Genomic DNA, 18,298 nt, shown 5'->3' on the forward strand with positions numbered 1-18,298 from the left:
ATCTCTCCCTGGTTGGAGGGCCCAACCCTGGCATTGATGGCTTTGGAAGCCATCAAAATGTATCACTTTGGGGGACATTCCTTTGGGCTTTGGGATTCTCAGGCCTCCATCATCAGGGACAGACTTCAAGCTTGCTTTTTTCCCCTGGCTCGCAATGGATTCCATCAAGTTGGAGCAGCAATCCTGCCTTTGGCATGGCTACATCAAATTTTGCGACTGTTGCACAGGAAGCAGGACTTCCTGTGGTTCTTGTAGCATCAGACCTTGCATCTGTAGCATGACTCACAGGAATGAGGGTCAGGGGAAGGTGTCCTTCTGGAAGCTACAGCAGCACAACTGTATAGTCCATCTGATGGTGGACAAGGCTTGTGTTTTGATTGGCCTTGAGCAGGAATGTCTTTGTCATCATTGGTTTCTGCTGTTGCCTTCCTAGAGCAGGATCAACATCTGGATCAATGGGATGTCATTTTTGTGGCAGCTTTGCACTTCTGCCTGCCTCGCACTGGTTCTTCCTCATCATCCTCCTTCTCTGGCACCTCATCTTCACCCTCATCATCCACCTCCATCCTGTGTGAGCTATCCACTATCATTTGCTCCACCTCTGCCTCAGTTGCTTTCCATTTTCCTTTGTCACTCATAGGCATTTCAGTCTCTTGAGCAGGTGGTGTTGGTGTTGGCACCATGCAGGGGCATATGGAGGCCCAACTGGTGGTAGTTGTATCAATGCTTGACAATGTCAAGCCACTTGTGGTTGGCAACATTGGTTTCAGAAGGGGCTATGGCAGTCTTCCACTCAGGCCATGGGTGCTCAATCAAGCTGAGGTCTTCATGCCACTTTAAGAATGTGTTGACACTGATGAGGGTCATTGGAATCTCATCCATCCTAGCAATGAGGTCATGTACAGCATCCTGAATGCATCAGTTAGTGAAAAAAATGTGATGATGCTATGACACACTAGTTCATCATTTATCACCTTGATGGCACCTCTCCACTTCACAATCTTGTCTGCCTTTCCCAGCTTGCTGCTTTCTGTGATATCCTTGAAGTAAATTTGAAGGATGCAGTTGGCCACAGCATCAAGCTCAGGCAATTTCTTGAAGAGCTTGCAAGACAATGATGACAACATGTTTCTGATGATGAGACAATGGAGTAGTTTGACAGTGAGAGTGGTGATGGTGATTGGAGAGTGGAAGAGTCAGAGGTTAAAGATGGACAACAAGATACATGGATGTTGCATTTTTTATCCTGCCTATGAATGATTCCCATGGCATGACAGCAATACCAGTACAAGTCAATAATCCTGAATGCATATATGAAGCAGAGGCTCAGATAAAAATATGATGCATTGTTCTGGAATAGCATTGCTGTTTGTTTTGCATGTTTCCTGTCTGCTCCAATGGTGGAGCCTGGCTCACAGCTACATAGACCAGCACCTGAGATTCCAACTAAATAGGCAAATTGTCCAACATGAAACACAATTTATAGTGGGAAATTCAGATACTCTATAGTGCAAGAGGTTCCACTTTCTTCATCTCTTGTCTTCCTGGGCTTGTCTTATATTGTGACAGGGGGATAACCCAATTATGGATAGGCCCATCTTATGCAGTGCCAAGGGTTTGTAATCCTGCAATGGATGGATCAGCCCATCTTATGTTGTAACACTGGTTTTTGTTTTCCCTTATCTGCTGCTTGAGAATACCATGGATGGGCCCATCCTTATGTAGATCCCTTTGATCTCCCCCTCCACTGCCTGAGAATGCCTTACATGGACCGTCCTTATGTAGATAGCTTGGATCTCCCTTTCTGCTGCCTAAGAATACCATACATGGACTCGTCCTTATGTTGTGACAGGGGTGCATCTTGCTAGATGGGCCCATCCATTTGTTGTGATGATATACATGATACTACTGAAGGGCCTGTCCTTATGTTGTGATGCTATTAGATGATATTACTGACAGGCCCATCCATATGTTGTGACAATATAAACAATACTACTGAAGGGCCTGTCCTTATGTTGTGATGCTATTAAACAGCATTACTGATGGGCCTGTCTTTATGTTTTGACAGGGTACATCTTACTGGGGTCAGGCCCACCCATATGTTGTGACAATATAAACAATACTACTGAAGGGCCTGTCCATATGTTGTGATGCTATACATGAGATTACTGACAGGCCCATCTTTATGTTTCATCAGAGGTACATCTTACTGTGGACAGGCCCATCCATATGTTGTGACTCTATTAAATGATATTAGTGATGGGCCTGTCTTTATGTTTTGACAGGGTACATCTTACTGGGGCTGGGCCTGCCCATATGTTGTGACAATATAAATAATACTACTGAAGGGCCCATCCATATGTTGTGACAATATACATAATACTACTGAACAGCCTGTCCATATGTTGTGACTCCATTAAATGATATTAGTGATGGGCCCATCTTTATGTTTCAACAGGGTACATCTTACTGGGGCCAGGCCCACCCATATGTTGTGACAATATACATAATACTACTGAAGGGCCCATCCATATGTTGTGATGCTATACATGAGATTACTGACAGGCCCATCTTTATGTCTCATCAGAGGTACATCTTACTGTGGACAGGCCTGTCCATATGTTGTGACTCCATTAAATGATACTAGTGATGGGCCCATCTTTATGTTTCAACAGTGGTACATCTTACTGTCGACAGGCCTGTCTTTATGTTGCAACAGGGGTACAGCTTATTATGAATGGGCCTGTCCAGATGTTGCAACACCATAAATGATATTACTCCCAGGCCCATCCTTATGTTGTGACCCTCTCCATGTTATGATAGGTGGGCCTGCCTTGATGTTGTGACAGGGGTGTAACCTACCAGGATGGGCCCATCCATGTCTTACAGCAACTCAGTATACTTAATTGGTCACAGGCCCATCTAAATGTTTCAACATCCTTACCCACCATGGGCCCTCCCATATGTTGTGGTAATGCACTTACAGGCCCATACATATGTTGCTCTCACTTTAGTCCCTCAGGCCTGTCCATGTGTACTGGCTAATCTATTTAGGCAGGCCTGTCTCAGGGTCTATACAAGTGTTGGTGTTTTGGCACACAGGCTGCCCATGTGTTGTGACTAAATGTGACTACACTATGTGATCAGCTCTGGGAAGGCAGACATATGTGGTATAAATTGGACCCTCACTGAATGCATGGAGCATTCATTTGAAATACCTGGGTAAAATATATGATTAGCAGAAATTCCATGCATTCAGGTGACTGTACACTCACCATGATATAGTGTCCATCAAATGTTGGAATCACTCACTGATATGCTGGGCTGATAAACCCATAACCATTGTGTACAGGAAAATTGCCAGTTGCTCTTCTAGCATGATGTTTCTTGAATCTTGAAGCTGCCCTTCTTGAAGGATAGATATGAGCCTGAGGAAGATATGTTTGTGAACACCAAGTTTGGTTCTGATCTGCCAGGGGTGCCCATTAAGCAGTTCACCTACCCATCCCTGTCCTGAAAGAGAAGATGTGTGGTAAGGTTCTGGGGTAGTGCTTTGAAGGGTTGTGATTGCAGCCTGGTATATTCCAAGTACAGTGGCAACTGTTGCATAGTTCTGAACCTGCTGCATGACTAGCACCCTCCAAATGAGATCAGACCTGGAATCTTTGTCATCCTCCTCCTCTTCCTCCTCCATGGTAATGAGGTGATTCTTGACCATAGTGATAGTCAACAGCATAGTGTATGAGTGGTTGATCACCATGTGCCCACAGCCAGGTATCAACTTGGAAGTCCACTGAACTCCACACAGACTTGGTTTGTATATGTTTTGCATAAGGAAGCAAAAATTTCACTACCATTCAAGCCCTAAGCTTGCTGTTCATGGGTATTGCCAGTGGTATGATGGCTACCAATGTCAGATGAAGAAACATGTGACGACGGTTGTTTTGACACCGCCATTAGGGGCATCTTCCCCGAGTACCCTGTAGACGGGACACTGGGCCCAGCATCAGTGAGTTAGTGGGTGGAATCTCTCGTGTGATGTCTACGGCGTCATACTCCTAGCTTCTTCTTTAGGATGAGGTAATTCGGCCGTTATCTCGCTATGAGACGACTGCGATATTGGACTAGCCTACGTGAACAAGAGAAACAACAGAGCGGGAACACCATCCGTCGCTGTATCCATTATCTTCTGAAAGTCAAAGCCTCAAACTTTGAGTACGTTCATTCGCTACCCGGCGGTGCAACCTCGGCTGATGCTGATAACAGCAACGCGGCAAATCGAACGTTCAGATCGCTCTCCACGCCTCAAAATCGTCTTCTTTGATTTCCTTGCAGATCCCACAACCGTCCTCGGCGCCACCGGCAGTTGTTGACCGTCTTAGAACCGTTCAGTCTACTTGTATGAGAATTCCTTCGCTTGTATGGGTCGGAGCGCCGGAAGGTTCCTGGTCTTATTGCTGTCGATTGGGAAACTCGCACGCCTTGGATGGACCTTTTAGAAAATATCCACGAACACTATTCTCTTGCACAGTAAGTTAGTGCTTCCTCACATGACGTCATTTGCTGAACAGGCAAACTGTAGTACTTCTCTTCAACCACATCATCTATCACAAGTTCATGATCTCCTGGCCAGGGTATTTTGGGATGGGATCAACAGTGAGTCGTGGCCAACATCATATTTACTTTCTCCACTTATTGAGCTACCTTGCAACTTACCGACTCACTGAAATGCTCCAACAGAGCGTTATACCGCCATAACCGCCTACGGTCATCTGGGGTTTGGCGTAGCACTTCTGAGTTCTCCCCAAGAAACCAACATCGGGTACCTCGCTGACCGCGCAGGCTGGGAAAGCCCGCAAATAGCCACGTACGCATCCCCTGACTCGTCGACCGATTGGGTCGACAACTTACTACACCATGACTGACAATGCAAACCTCATCTAGAAGTCTCCTTTATCACTTGTCCTCGCTCAATCCGCATCGAGACACCACCTTGTACGTTTCAGCCAATAATCCGGCCGCGGTAATTTTTTTTCCTTTGGGTTTGCACTTACTATCCACCCACTAGCTATCATACAATCGCTTCGGGTTCAAAGCAGAAGAGTTCACGGTAGGATGGATTGTATGAGGACTACTTCAGTTCGCAGCCGCGTGCCTCGATGAACGCCTTCAGGTTACGTCTTTGGAGATGATGGGTGGTATTAATGAGAACAATAGAAGCCTGGAGGTATGTGAATTTTTTACCCACCGAAAGCAAAAATACCTCAGCCCTTGCAGTCTAGATGATGTAAGCAACTTGGCCGATGTCTCACACAACGTGCCAGGAAAGCGGACCTCCAGTATATGACGGGTCTTCTATGTCACGTTTCTCCCGGAATGGTGAAACGTATCCATGGCTCCTGACTTTCTCATCCCTCATCCCTACCTGTTCAGATTACACACGTTCTCCTTCCCTCGGCGCTTAGAAATGATCCCGCTTTGCGTTTCAGCTAACCCATTTAGGACGGACAACACTCAGAGTCTCTGGGACCGTCGTCGTAATGGTCTCCTCCGATTCGCGTACCCGTCCACTTTGCTTCCCGTATCCCTTGTCCTGTAAGTCGTCATCTGTCACGCGTCGCCCGCCAACATACCTATTAATGACCTGGCTCAGCGTCCATTGGGAGCATCACATTCATAGGGGTGACAATCTGCTCGCTGAGCAATTCATGTTGAACAGTCCCCTTACACTTGGTAATTCCACTTGAACATCATCTGTTGCCATCTTTGGGTCAGGGGGGCCCACCGATCTTGGCGCCCACCATTGCCTGTCCACTGGATGCGACATTCACAGCGGGTGCAGAAATAATTGAAGTAGTATGTGCAGTGCCCACTGCACTGCAGATCATTTAGAGCAATATCGCCAGATCGAGGAAGAATTCCAACCCCGGAGTTTCAGTTGCTGACCGGAATTTTCCATTCCTCGGGCGTGATGGTTTTCACTTCTGAACGCACGTGGCACTGACAGTATTCCTGCAAGTAAGTTCCATTGGAAAAGATTATTTATCCATGGGTGATGGCCGCTGTCTGTCACACCGATCGTCCCTTCTTCTAATCTCCCCTTGATAGGCGCCCGCCGACTTTGGGACCTGGGAGAGACACCTCTGTAATATAAGTGTGGAGGCCCTCCCCTATCTCGTGCTGTTACTGGTGTCAATGCTCGAACGGGCAATTTTTCCTAATCTGTACGGTAGTGATACCATCGATTCAATAAGTTACCGCCGTGTCTCCCTGAGGATCACTGCTGTGCGCCGTTGCGTTCTTCTCCACATGCAACCTCCAGCCGTATCAATCGCATGGTGTACAACCAATTCTCGCAGCCTAATCAAGCGTCAATACCAGTTGCCCTTGCCCGTCTTTGCGCATTCCCAATATAAAAGGATGATGGTTTGTTTCTCGATCACCGTTGGATGTCTTTCAACAGCGGATGGGTCCCGGAACACTATATTAGTTCCACAGTAAATAGGTATGCTCTTCTCTATCCCAACCTCAAAAGTATCCTCTGACTTCATGGCGATGCAGCACATACAATACTCTAGGCAATGCTGTTCCGCAAACTCCTACCACAGATAGACGAGCGGTATGTGCATTCTGAACTGCATATATTGAGGGGACGTTGACCATCTGAATCATACAGAATCGATACACGAACTGCCCCACTACTCTTTGTCTTTACACCAATCCAGATGGCTGGGAGTGCTTGGAGCTCATCAATTGTGGTGATGCCTCGGACCACTTCAGAGACGTCCATCGGATCGTAGGGCTGGCCCGTGAGGTCCGCCTGGTTTGTAAGTGGCAAGGTTGTGGAAGCGGAATTTCGAGGCATAACTACATCCGTCACATCCGAGAGTATCACCTTAGACATGATAGGGTCGCTGGGCACGCCAACCAGGTCGTAGTACGCCTGGGAGGATTAGGAGGAACACATTGAGTCCGATTCCCTGAAATGTTCCAGCTACGTGGTAGTCTCGAGATGTTCTTGGAAGGGGGTCCCTAGTATCGGGATTTTCCGCGCTACTATGTCAGGAGCTAGAATCAATCCCAAGAAGTTGCCGTGGAGCCGACCTCCACCAGTCATAATACCGCAGGGGTCAGCTGTACCTGGATTTAGCCCATTGATCGGTAAACAAGCACCTGAAGAGGAATACCGGTCTTTGGGATAGCCCCCTTAGCAGACTTGCGATTCGATCAACGGAGTCCCTGCGGGTACTTTGTATAGGCCGCGTCCAATGCCGGAGGCGCGAGAGTCGTACTGAGTCAATGTGACCATTACCTTGGCCAGTGGTGCAGAGCACCCGCAAACAGCATTTAAAGTCAAACGCCGACCGGTGGATAAACAATTTGTTGAGACGACAAGGCATGCAAAAACCGGTACGTTCAGCAGCGCTGATTTGCCCACGGAGTCAACGAGGATTCGAGGGGCATCACCGAAATAAAAATCGTCCGGCAAACTGCGGCAGATACATATGATCAGGTGTAAGGAGACAGTGTGGTTCGAGAACGCGCTGATATTCGCCATTCAAACCTTCGTCCATGTATAATAGGCGGTCATGCAAGGTAACAAGGATGGTTTGAAGGTGTGCAAACTGCATCGCAGACGAAGGGACTGTTGCTTACTGGCAGAGAAATGCACTGTTGAGTACAAGTAAGGGAATACTTTCTCGACCAGGGGTTACCTGCTATTGCTCATTCCATGCTGCGTTAAGGGCCTGCACCCTGAGTAGACCACGGCGTGTTCTTTTACTTCCTCCGAAAACAGTACCCCAGAACTTCATTTCACGGGTCTTGTTCCGGACTCATGCAAGTACGAGCTCTGCAGATGCGTGACTGATTGTAAGTTGCACTAATTAAAAAGCCCAAGGAAGTGTACAGATACTATTACATATGCGGGGGGTGAATAAAAAATGAGGAAGGAACAGGACAACCGTCCAATATTGAAAAATATGCCATGAGCAGTTGCTTCTGCGTGCCCCCTGCCGCCGGTGCGTGCGTATGTAGTCTGTACATCCCCATTGTCATATGCGTACCTCAGGGACATCCGCTGCAGTATTGGCAAGTGAAAAATGCTCAACTGTTATTGCACTACTTGCTCTTCGATAGTGGCAGCTGCCTTGTCTTCCTCAGGTCTATTGGACTCGTGATTCTGCAGTCGCATCTCCACTAGGAACTCCTTATCGCGTACGGCCTGCGACCATCTAGACAACAAGTCCTGTGGCGGAGACGCACATTCGGGCAAGACCTGCTGCACCGAAAATACCAGGATATGCATGTACAACTGTGTATTGGGATGGGATAATTAGTATTCGGCACCGAACTGTTTACAGGTGCGGACACCTACACAGGAATTTTGTCCCGAGAGGAAGTCCAACGACTTCACGTAACAAGTAGACGAAACCTGCAGGGATGACAAGCATGCCTAGCAGACCTGCAACCAGCGGGAAAATGAGCTCCTTCGTAGCCTGTTGCGGGATCTGGGTTTGACCAGCCATTGTTCAGTAGCTAAGACGAAAGTGCAGTCAGCCCGAGCCAAAGGAAGCTAAGGAAAGCGACGCATACTGTCTGAAGTGCTTGCGCGGAGCGACCTGGAAGTTGTATCTGCCTGCGAAGTCGAATCGCAATTTTGCCATAAATAAGACCAAGGGACCACATATCCACAATACGTATATTCGGAACCATTGTCGGATCCAGCCCTAACCGGATGGGCAGTATGACATAGACGTCCACAACAAGGCCAAGCAGCGTCGGGATGATGATCCCAAACATGACAACCATATAAGTAATCTTCGAAAGCCAAAGTAGACTTCTTTTCGCGAAGAACACCATAAAGCCCGGTTTAGGACCGTTGATCCGTAACCTCCGCTTGTTCATCCGCTCCGAGGCTTGTGAGATGGCATAGCACGCCCATAGCAGGTAAAACCCAACAAGGAACGAGTACCCGTCGTGCAACTCGGACGGAGTGAACAGCGCGAAAAAGCGTCGCCCTATCTGCACAGGTAGAGCGATGCAGACCGCCACTACGATCGCAACGACCGTCCACACCGCAGCGACAAAGGTAAGAATCCTCGCTCGGAACCGCGGTGGGAAGTACACGACAATGTAGTCGGCCTTGATGTCACGTTTGGCTTTGGCAGCTTCGTTGTTCTGCTGCCGAATGAGATCCCTCGCCTCCTCGGTTGCGGGGAGACCGTTCTCAAACACTTCAGCAGTCGCTCGCATGTCCCTCGGGAGTGCGATATTGTCACTAGCAGGCACTCGACGGAACGTCCCATCACGCTCAGTAACAGCGTCTTTCGTCGACTGCAAGAAAAATGCAATCCATGTCCGGTACCGCACCGTTGCTTCTTGGTCTGTAGTCCTCTCACCAAACATGTAGGACGTCAATCTCAGCTTGGAAGCCAGGTATCTCCAGACATATATGGAAGTCTCGTGCAGTACCTTGCGAGGTTTCAAATGGCGCATCGTATATGGCAGGACGATTTGGAGGAAAAGCAGATCGATGGGAACGTCGGACAATGGATCACTGTGAATGCTCGAGTGAGCCGAATCGGTCGTCAACTGAGGAGTCGGCACAAACCGTGTCTTCCAGCGGATGGGGAAGGTTGACTTGCTTCCGATGAACAGCAGGATTGCAAGACTGCCAACACCACAGGCAACCACCATCGAATACATGAATGCGCTGATAAGGAGCTTGCGGAACTGCGTCAATGTGGGTCTGTCAAGGATGTCGCGAATGGGATGGAAGTTCTGATCTTGGGGATCCTTGATGAACCACATGGCACCTGGGCGCATAATGCTCCTGCAACCAGCCAACAGGATGGCAAATTGGTACCTGCAGACGCATTAGTCGGAGCACACGAATTGACGAAAACTGTCACTCACATGAACATAGTTCCGGCAACCCAGTGATAGAACATAGCCGTCAATGGTGCTTGCGAGAAGAATGAGACGCGCGAGGCAAATGAAGCCTCCGGGAAGACCCATATCGTGCACGCATCGAGCATGATCCCACACCCAAGTGGGAATATAACCAATTCAATGATGATAAACATAGCAACCTAAGTTCAACGAAGTCAGCGTTTGACGCTGAACGAGTAATGCGGTAACGCACCTTCACTACAAGTAGCTGCTGTCTCACAGCATTCCTTACCGCCCTTCCTGCACTTCGTGCATTGCCAACAGTGAACACGTTCAGGTAAAGAGCAAGGCAGAGCGCAATCACTGCATAGCCCAGACAAATCGCAAAAGTTCGCTCCGGCGCTCCGTGACCAAGTGCTAAATGAACCCAAGATTTCTGGGCCCGCTCAGTGGCGAGTCTGATGCTTCCACCGAATTCCGCAAAGTAGGGCTCCAAGAAGCGTGCGATTGCAGAATCGCCTTCGAAGAAATCCTCGATGTGACTTGACAAGCCCGGAGACGGTTCCTCAGGGGGCGATCGCAGCCATTCCACCAATCTCTCGGACAGTTTCGCGCCTTCTGATGCCTACACGTATGCAAGCTTCAGTGAGAACCGGACATCAAAGAGTCGAAGACAACACACCACCCAAGAACGTAGCTCAACCACAGTGGCTGCTGCTGTAGGTCCCACCGATTTCTCCGCGGCGAATAGCACAAAACGGAAAAGAAGTTCGAGTGCCATGTTGAACAGTGGAGGCATGAAACGGCTAAGAAGAAATGTGACAGAGTCCACCACGGGGTCGGTAATCACTCTCATCGCGCGGATGGGTAAATGAAGAATATGAAGTGCTCGGGGAGGATCCAACTATCGGAACGTGAGGTTGTGACGCCTAAGGGATTAATATGTACTGACCGACAACAAAGCGGCTGTCTTTCCCAGGGTGAAAGGAAGCCATATTCCAAATCCCATGGCGGTATCAAGGACAAGCACCATTAGAACAGCCTACAAGCATCCTTAAGCTAGGAATAGGAAGAGTGATGGGTAAACAACATACGTTCTGAATAACACCGAAAAGCGGCCCTCGGAGGCCAATGGCTAGGTCAAAGATTCAGTGAATCGAATGCCAAAAGTCAGTCGACAAACTCACCTTCAAGCGCGCCCTCCATATCGTCCTCGACACCAGCTTCAAGATCATCAGCCCCCTCGTTCATCTGTTCAGCGGCTTCCTGTAATTGTGCTTGCTGTGCCTGTACACCCGGGCGGTTCACGATGTTTAAGTTACCGAAGTCGTCCTCGTCTTCGTCGTCATCTTCATCACGATCAAGATCTTCTGCCTCTAGCTCGACATCACCCTCTTCGTCCTCTTCATCATCCTCGACGGGTACATCCGGTTTGTGCAAGCCATTCAGATCCGGGCCTGGATTCGGTACTTCCAACGCTTCTTTGGGAGTGGCTGCTTCGCGGAAGTAATGGTTGAACTCATCCTCCACCTCCTGTCTCGCGTACTTCTCCCGGTCTATGTGTCTGCTTGCCGCAGACGACGGTCCAGCCTCAAGTTCTTCTGATGGAGTATACGTTGCGATGGTTGCCGAAGAAGTAAGTCCCTCAGACAGGGTGGTGGTATTGGGCATTGAAAACTGCCGGAGGGCAGGTCCGGCTTGAACGTGCGAAGACGAAGGGGATGAGACAAATTCTTCTCCTGGACTTGGAGTTCGACCGGGGACATATGGGCTGCTACCGCCTGGGAAGAAAGCGTATTTCCCTAATGCAACAGGTACAGTGGGATTGGCATCCAAAGTCTCTTTTGATTCTTCAACAAAGGGGCCTCGCGCTACATCGGTTCGGACCTCACTATCAACGGACGCGTCAAGAGGATCCTGATGAGCAGGCCCAGGCTGTACATAAGAGGGTAACTCGGATGCTGGTGGTTCGTCGTGTACTAGCTCTGGACGGGATGAATAGCTTTCAAAGGTGGTTGACTCCGGAGGTGCAATTGCGTCGGCATGCCATGGACCTTGGGGTTCCACCTGTGATGTTGACCCAGGAGGGGCGTCGTGGTTGTCATAAGCGGAACCATTGACTGATCGTGGTGCACGGAAGGTAAATTCGAATGGTGCAGGAGGGACGACTGCGGAGGAACCTGGTGCTAACGCTGTGGAGGCGCCCGATGCTAGCATTGCGGATTCGCTAGAATCGGGGAAGGGTGGACCACCGACACCATCTTCATCTTGTGAATCCAGCTTTCTACGGGTCCTGCGGCGCAATCCAGCAGACCCGTCATCATCGAAATCATCCTGGTGCCTCGCCTTGCCTTTCCCTGTGGAAGCTGGAGGTTCATTGCTATCGGGAATTTGAAGCGAACTCGGAGGCGGTAGCGGTGGTGGTTCTACGGCAGGATATTGAGGAAAAGGGACGGGAAGAACACGCAAGGGCTGTCCCCTTTCTAAATTGTTCTGCCGTCGCGGGCGTTCGGGCTGACCGTTCTGCATCATACCGCCGCGACGTGCCCGCATGAACCTAGCTTGACGTCGGGCTTCCTCTCTTCCTGCTGCAAAGTCCCTGCCCATGGGGAATGGTGCTCGGGGGTTGAGACGACCTTCGAGCTTCTGCCGGGTCTGGAACAATGGGTATTGGCTCCAAAACTGCAGCATTCATCGCAGGAGGTACGCCAAATTCTTCTTCTTCAAATACTCCAGGCCTGGCATTCTGGGAGATCCACTCGCGCAAAAGAAAAACAGCGACAAAAGTGAGGACTATCAGCGACGCTATGATCTGACCGGCAAATATGTCAGCAGAAAGGGATTGCCAAAAAGGCCGTGTCGTAAGTCGAAGAAGGATCGTTGAATTACTCCAAGACGAAACGGTTTCGTTGGAAATTTCAAGTGACACGAGTCCGGCAGAGGAAGAGCTCGGCAGTTGATCACGCCCGCTTATCCACAACGCACTACATAGTAGTTGATTAGCCCTTTGATGTGTAGATAGCACTAAGTGTACACACGTGGATTCTCCCATCGTAAAGTACAACCTCCACGTCCATATCGTTATCCAAGGAAGCACGGCAAGCCATATGATGGCAATCATTACAGCTCGAAGGCCGAAGAGAACGCCGAAGAGAGCCTGTTGGGCGAGTCGACGAACGAGAAGTAAGGGCGGGAGCGTGTCGGGCATGTCGGCGGCATAAACTATTTTTCTTCATGAGTTAATTATCAAAGTCGCTAGTGGACATGTGGTATACCTTTCGTGAAGGAGTAAGGATGCTTGCAGACGTCGCAGGTTTTCTTTTTGCTGTGTGATAGCCATGTCGTCAAACTAGGTGGTCCATGGGGTCAGTCACCACTGAACCTAGTGTCTTTGGCTGAAACGTTACCAGTCTTGATGGATGTATCGGATAGTGCCAGAACATTTACAAGGGTGGAAAAGTGGTTGGTCCGGCTCCCCTGGTGCACTGCATATCCGGCACGTATCTGCGCAGGAGTGAGTACCCTACATGTCCTGTGGTGGGAGTCTGACATACCCAGCTCCTCTGCTTCCTGCATTCGTATTTGCCTGATTCGACGGGTCACGTCCTACACTGCAAAAATCCGCTCAGAGTATGTCCTGCGTGCTGATCCAAGTAGGCTGCAAAAGGGTCGTCGAATGGTCCCAACAGTGCAGCCCGCTGAATATTCCAAGCCTTGCCTTGGGACGTTGTGGTCGATTTGTGATCCTTGACTTATGGGTGCTTGCCTTTCTCTAGGCTAGGCTAGGCTAGGCAGCGCCACCGCCAAATACATGCAAAGTGTTTTCTCGGCACAGCAATATAGCCCGTCGTCTACACAGGATCCTGTACAGCAGCCTCTGCATCACCGCTGCAATCAGAAAAAGATGTATGGGATTTGTAGTACAACATCAATACACCATCAAGAACAGGATATACAGCTTCGTATGTAGTTAATTCTGTAGTAGTTACACTCCCAAGTAAATATGAAGAACGCCCTGGCAACTTTTACCTCTATCAGGAATTACGAAAATGATTCAGCCTACTATCGGCCATCCACATCCATGTAGTTGTAATCCGAGTCCGTGTCGGCATAGTCGTGGACTTCATCCTCGCGAACAAGAAGGTGAGCGTCGAAGGTCCCGTCATCGTACTCTGCTATCCGCCACCTCTCCGGTCGATTGGTCACGTCATCCATGATGTACTGCATGAATCCTTCCCCATTTTCATCATCCGAACTCAACCGAATGTTCCACCCGAGAAAGTAGCGGTTGAACTCTTCGTCGTGCGCGATAAGACCCTCGTCATGCGAGTATCGCATCTCATATTCACGCAACATTTGGAGGGTCGCGCCGCGCCGAAGAGCGTTGAATTCACCAGGGACTAGTTGCTCGAAGAGGTAGTCATCCTCATCTACGATCACAGTGGGCGGCTCCCACTGGGGATATACGTACCCGCCGAGGTATGGCTCTTCATCGCTGTCAGTCCCATAACTGAAAACATCCTCGTACCAATCGGAGGAATGGTCGTCGTCCTCTTCATAGTCATCGTCGTCGTCATCTTCTTCGCCCTCGTCCCCTTCACTTGCCTCCCGTCCACTCACTTGGCTGTGGGGCGGGAATATACCCTCCCATGGATCCAATTCACTGGTAGCATCACGGTTCAGCGATGCTACGGCAGATGTACCTTTCGCCTTGGCGAGTGCCGCGGCGATGGATTTAACTGCAAAAATAGGAATAGGACGATGGAGGACCGCAGCGCGACAACACGGACATGTCTTGCGGCGATGAAGGATGTAAGCTGGATTATCGACATCATCCATGTCATCGTCACCCATGGGAGCTTTTCGGAACCATTCCTGAAGACAAGTAACACATAGCACGTGGCCACATGGCGAAAGTCTGTGCTGCTAGTCAGCAGGCTCACAACCACCACGCCCTCCTGTGCACGTACGCATACGGCTTCAGGAGGAGTTCCATACAAATCTGACATTGTACATTATTCTCCGCTGTGTTCATGAACTGGGCGCAAGCAAACCAGCCCTATAAATTACGCGCAGGTAGATCGGATGGTGACGCACCTCTTCGGCTTTCTTCGACTTACTCTGTAACTTTTGCACCTGCGATTCCGTTTCTTTCAATTTCTACCAAGAGAATCGTCGACGGACATTTCGAACTCCCACACGCGCTGCGTACCTGATTAGTAGTGTTTTCCTGTTGCTTCAACTCTTCTATGAGCTGAGAGGACGTCAATACCATGTAGCTCGATCCGTCCAGAATATTTACCTTGTTTTGCTTCTTGACAACTTTTTTGTTCTCTTGAGCCAACTGCAGAAAAACATCAATGACATGCATTATTTCATGAAATAGTGCATACTCTTCTCAAATTATCGATTTCCCGTTTCATTTTAGCAAACTCAGCTGCGGCAAGTGGGCCGCTATAGTCCTGAATGCAGGTCAATAAAGTTGCGAGCGGAACTCTCGGCATCTGATGGTGCAGATTTTGAGGGCTGTCTCGTTGACTCCTGAGATTTTGATCTTTCTTCCTTTGGTATGGAAAAGACTGTCTGTACCGGGTGAGGCACTCCAGCTTGTGCGCCGTTCTCCGAGAGATGGCGATTGTGGTGGCGCTGTCTTGCCTTCGACTTGCGGCCACGATCTGAGCTGGCCTCATCGATAGCGACGATGAAAGAACGGGAGGTCGTAGGGACAGACGATAGATTAACTGGTTTCTTCCGCCTGCTCTGGTCTACTTGGGATGACTCATCAATGGTAGGCATCGCGACATTTGACAGAACCATGTGCTGCACGCTCGTCCGTTCAGGAGAGCCTGGTGGACGGCGGCGACTCGACTGCTTGGGTACTGACTGCACCTCCGTGGGCAGATGGAAGGCGCGCCGGTGTACGTTACTGTTATTACCGCGTCGGGAATTGTTGCGATCGGTAACATTCATCGCAGGGGCTGCAAGGATCAGCGTCAGCGATGCTACCACCAATAACACAGAAGACTACGTGCTCACCGTAAACACTATTCAACAATATCTCGCAGGTTGCTGGAGGGCTGCTGCCGTGGTCAATTGTCAAAGGGACCACGCCTGCCCCGGATTGGTCCGTGACTGAGACAATATTAATGTCACACTGTGACCGTGACTGCAACATGTCACGTGAATTGTGACCGGTTACACAGGAAATTAAACTAAATTATCAACTCCGAAGGACCTATAAGAAAGCAAGTAATTCGGATCGATTAGTTCTCCCTCGTCAATAGTTGAAAACCATGGTGTCCACTTCAAAAGGTCGCGTTTTGTTAGCTTATTCTGGCGGTCTCGGTAAGGCGCACCTCAGACACGCCCCGATCTTCACTGAAGAGCACATGTGATCGGATACAAAGATACCTCCTGCATTTTGGCATGGCTGATCGAGCAAGGATACGAAGTTGTCGCTTTTATGGCTGATGTCGGCCAGGAAGAGGTAAGTAACGCGACCGACTATGTTTTTATCTGGACTGTGTTCATTTTAATCTGTAGGATTTCGAAGCTGCTCGCAAAAAGGCACTCGCAGTAGGTGCCAAGAAGTTTTATTTACAGGTCAGGCCAGTTTTACAGTCATATTATCATGCTTATCGCGGATCTCCAGGATCTCAAACGCGAGTTCGTGACTGAACTCATATACCCCGCTATGCAAGCAAATTGCATCTACGAGGTGGGTTGCACAGTCTCCTGTCCATCTAGGGATAAAACATCGTAGTACACAGAACGTATACCTTCTCGGGACATCACTTGCCCGACCTGTCATTGCCCGCGGCATGATCGAAGTCGCTGATACGGAAGGATGCGAGTGAGATCATGATTTTCATTGTGGAGTTTCCAAACTCGTTATGACATATCTCAAAAGCTATGTCTCTCATGGGTGCACTGGAAAAGGAAACGACCAAGTTCGTTTTGAGCTTGCGTTTTACGGCCTGCGGCCGGACATCAAAGTTATTGCCCCATGGCGCATACCTGGTACGTATAAGCGGGCGCTTCTGTATTTACTATCAGTCACACCGTTACAGAGTTCTATGACCGATTCCCTGGTCGTCAGGCTCTTCTAGCTTATGCAGCAGAGAAGCAGATTCCCGTCCAGCAGACCGCTGCCAAGCCGTGGTCCACGGATGAGAACTTGTTCCACATCTCTTATGAGGCTGGTATTCTGGAAGACCCCAATGTCACTCCACCCGACGACATGTGGAAACTCACTGTCCAGCCCGAAGCGGCGCCTTCTGAGCCCGAGCGTCTTTCCATCGAATTTAGGGCTGGTCTTCCAGGTCAAGGTCACGACGGAAGACCAAAAGACGTTCACAGACCCTGTCGAGATATTCTTGGGTCTCAATGCCCTCGCGAGAAAGCACGGAGTCGGACGTATCGACATTGTCGAGAATCGCTTTATCGGTGTGAAGTCCCGAGGTTGTTACGAATCTCCGGGAGCCACCATCTTGCGTGCCGCTCATATGGACATTGAGGGTCTCACCCTCGATCGTAATGTGCGTGCACTCCGCGACCAGTTTATCACCGATCGAATTAGGCCGTATACTATACAATGGCACCTTCTTCTCTCCCGAGCGTGAATTTATCACGAGTGCCATTCCCGCAAGTCAGCGAACAGTCAACGGCGTTGTTCGTTTGAAGCTGTACAGGGGTAACGTTATCATCGAGGGCAGGCTACTCTGATGAGGTATGTAAACCCGAGAAGTGGCGGACGCGATTTAATATTTCGGCAGGGCTTGTACGACGAGGCACAGTCATCCATGGATGAGCTCGGTGGGTTCGAGCCTACGGATACCACGGGCTTCATCCAGATCCAAAGCATCCGAATCAAAAAGTTTGTCCCGCTCTTTGCACTGTTCTATCGTGACTCTAATGCTTTTATTTAATAGGTGGGCCCAGTCCAACATTCGCAAGGGACAGGGAGGTGTCCAAGCCAAAGACGTGTATGGATCTCGCGCGTAGGCTCACTAGATGTGCCCCACCGAAATTGTTCAATTGTATGTAAAACCTACTGGGATGTTGTAACTCTTGTCTGTAATATCCGAGATCCTGGAAAATGGACACCCGACGGTCGGGTACCTTTGCCAACGACCTGCTGAGTCAACTGGTCAGGGCTAATCACTTTTATATGCTAGGTTTGCCAGCGGGTCTTTCGCAGCGGCGCTCAGACCTCGTATGGGTTTTCAGCCACTAGATATGTGCAGCTCACACTTCGCAGTTTCTAATGGCGTCTACAGCAGGGGTGCGAATGTCGGCTCTGCAAACATAAAGTAATCAAGTCGACTCGTGGCAAAAACCGCAAACAGTACAAGCTCGAGGAACTTTTGGTGCGTTTTCAAATACAAAAGTCGTTCCTCAGGTG

The 18,298-nt window shown here is 49.5% G+C and overlaps 5 protein-coding genes across 5 annotated transcripts; 3 read left to right on the plus strand and 2 right to left on the minus strand.

The window, feature by feature from the left end:
- Window positions 1-4,304: 4,304 nt before the first annotated feature.
- Window positions 4,305-5,205, plus strand: F5J12DRAFT_568713 (uncharacterized protein). Its single transcript, XM_051740098.1, has 4 exons — window positions 4,305-4,530; window positions 4,583-4,656; window positions 4,741-4,867; window positions 4,945-5,205. The coding sequence occupies exons 1-4, from the start codon at window positions 4,487-4,489 to the stop codon at window positions 5,066-5,068; spliced, it is 369 nt and encodes a 122-aa protein (XP_051601468.1). The 5' UTR covers window positions 4,305-4,486; the 3' UTR covers window positions 5,069-5,205.
- A 1,244-nt stretch (window positions 5,206-6,449) lies between these two features.
- Window positions 6,450-7,202, plus strand: F5J12DRAFT_781844 (uncharacterized protein; the record flags this gene model as incomplete). Its single annotated transcript, XM_051742630.1, has 4 exons — window positions 6,450-6,505; window positions 6,562-6,619; window positions 6,677-6,827; window positions 7,006-7,202. The coding sequence occupies 4 exons, from the start codon at window positions 6,450-6,452 to the stop codon at window positions 7,200-7,202; spliced, it is 462 nt and encodes a 153-aa protein (XP_051601469.1).
- Window positions 7,203-7,802: 600 nt separating this feature from the next.
- On the minus strand, window positions 7,803-13,637 carry F5J12DRAFT_822230 (uncharacterized protein). The gene is made up of 17 exons (XM_051745344.1): window positions 13,449-13,637; window positions 13,302-13,398; window positions 13,170-13,243; window positions 12,933-13,116; window positions 12,578-12,878; window positions 11,082-12,540; window positions 10,989-11,029; window positions 10,847-10,936; window positions 10,577-10,798; window positions 10,148-10,519; window positions 9,919-10,094; window positions 9,614-9,868; window positions 8,596-9,559; window positions 8,378-8,510; window positions 8,266-8,314; window positions 8,112-8,234; window positions 7,803-8,038 (listed from the first exon to the last, which is right to left on the minus strand). Exons 1-16 carry the CDS (start codon window positions 13,468-13,470, stop codon window positions 8,114-8,116), a joined length of 4,560 nt encoding a protein of 1,519 aa, XP_051601470.1. The 5' UTR covers window positions 13,471-13,637; the 3' UTR covers window positions 7,803-8,038; window positions 8,112-8,113.
- A 134-nt stretch (window positions 13,638-13,771) lies between these two features.
- On the minus strand, window positions 13,772-15,999 carry F5J12DRAFT_822233 (uncharacterized protein). The gene is made up of 8 exons (XM_051745345.1): window positions 15,931-15,999; window positions 15,434-15,872; window positions 15,288-15,348; window positions 15,197-15,238; window positions 15,107-15,148; window positions 14,992-15,054; window positions 14,865-14,932; window positions 13,772-14,812 (listed from the first exon to the last, which is right to left on the minus strand). Exons 2-8 carry the CDS (start codon window positions 15,862-15,864, stop codon window positions 13,957-13,959), a joined length of 1,563 nt encoding a protein of 520 aa, XP_051601471.1. The 5' UTR covers window positions 15,865-15,872; window positions 15,931-15,999; the 3' UTR covers window positions 13,772-13,956.
- A 125-nt stretch (window positions 16,000-16,124) lies between these two features.
- Window positions 16,125-18,032, plus strand: F5J12DRAFT_822242 (argininosuccinate synthetase). The gene is given in 11 exon segments (XM_051745346.1): window positions 16,125-16,239; window positions 16,302-16,381; window positions 16,438-16,497; window positions 16,547-16,612; window positions 16,665-16,747; window positions 16,805-16,914; window positions 16,965-17,216; window positions 17,236-17,436; window positions 17,474-17,592; window positions 17,670-17,770; window positions 17,826-18,032. 11 exon segments carry the CDS (start codon window positions 16,188-16,190, stop codon window positions 17,896-17,898), a joined length of 1,197 nt encoding a protein of 398 aa, XP_051601472.1. The 5' UTR covers window positions 16,125-16,187; the 3' UTR covers window positions 17,899-18,032.
- The last annotated feature ends 266 nt before the right edge of the window (window positions 18,033-18,298 follow it).

Source organism: Pisolithus orientalis (genome assembly GCF_024613125.1).
Source record: "Pisolithus orientalis strain OTSU chromosome Unknown F5J12scaffold_9, whole genome shotgun sequence".
NCBI lineage: Eukaryota > Fungi > Basidiomycota > Agaricomycetes > Boletales > Pisolithaceae > Pisolithus > Pisolithus orientalis.

Coding starts and splice junctions, on each gene's coding strand:
- F5J12DRAFT_568713 (XM_051740098.1), top strand. CDS start 4,487: ATGGACCTTTTAGAAAATATCCACGAACACTATTCTCTTGCACA. Junction 4,531..4,582: donor GAACACTATTCTCTTGCACA/GTAAGTTAGTGC, acceptor GGCAAACTGTAG/TACTTCTCTTCAACCACATC. Junction 4,868..4,944: donor GAAAGCCCGCAAATAGCCAC/GTACGCATCCCC, acceptor AACCTCATCTAG/AAGTCTCCTTTATCACTTGT.
- F5J12DRAFT_822230 (XM_051745344.1), bottom strand. CDS start 13,470: ATGCAGGAAGCAGAGGAGCTGG. Junction 8,511..8,595: donor CCGCGCAAGCACTTCAGACA/GTATGCGTCGCT, acceptor GGTCAAACCCAG/ATCCCGCAACAGGCTACGAA. Junction 8,235..8,265: donor GCAGCAGGTCTTGCCCGAAT/GTGCGTCTCCGC, acceptor CTTGTTGTCTAG/ATGGTCGCAGGCCGTACGCG.
- F5J12DRAFT_822233 (XM_051745345.1), bottom strand. CDS start 15,864: ATGAATGTTACCGATCGCAACAATTCCCGACGCGGTAATAACAGTAAC. Junction 15,055..15,106: donor AGGAAAACACTACTAATCAG/GTACGCAGCGCG, acceptor TTCTCTTGGTAG/AAATTGAAAGAAACGGAATC. Junction 14,933..14,991: donor AGTCGAAGAAAGCCGAAGAG/GTGCGTCACCAT, acceptor GCTTGCGCCCAG/TTCATGAACACAGCGGAGAA.
- F5J12DRAFT_822242 (XM_051745346.1), top strand. CDS start 16,188: ATGGTGTCCACTTCAAAAGGTCGCGTTTTGTTAGCTTATTCTGGCGGT. Junction 16,240..16,301: donor AGCTTATTCTGGCGGTCTCG/GTAAGGCGCACC, acceptor TCGGATACAAAG/ATACCTCCTGCATTTTGGCA. Junction 16,915..16,964: donor TGCCCCATGGCGCATACCTG/GTACGTATAAGC, acceptor ACACCGTTACAG/AGTTCTATGACCGATTCCCT.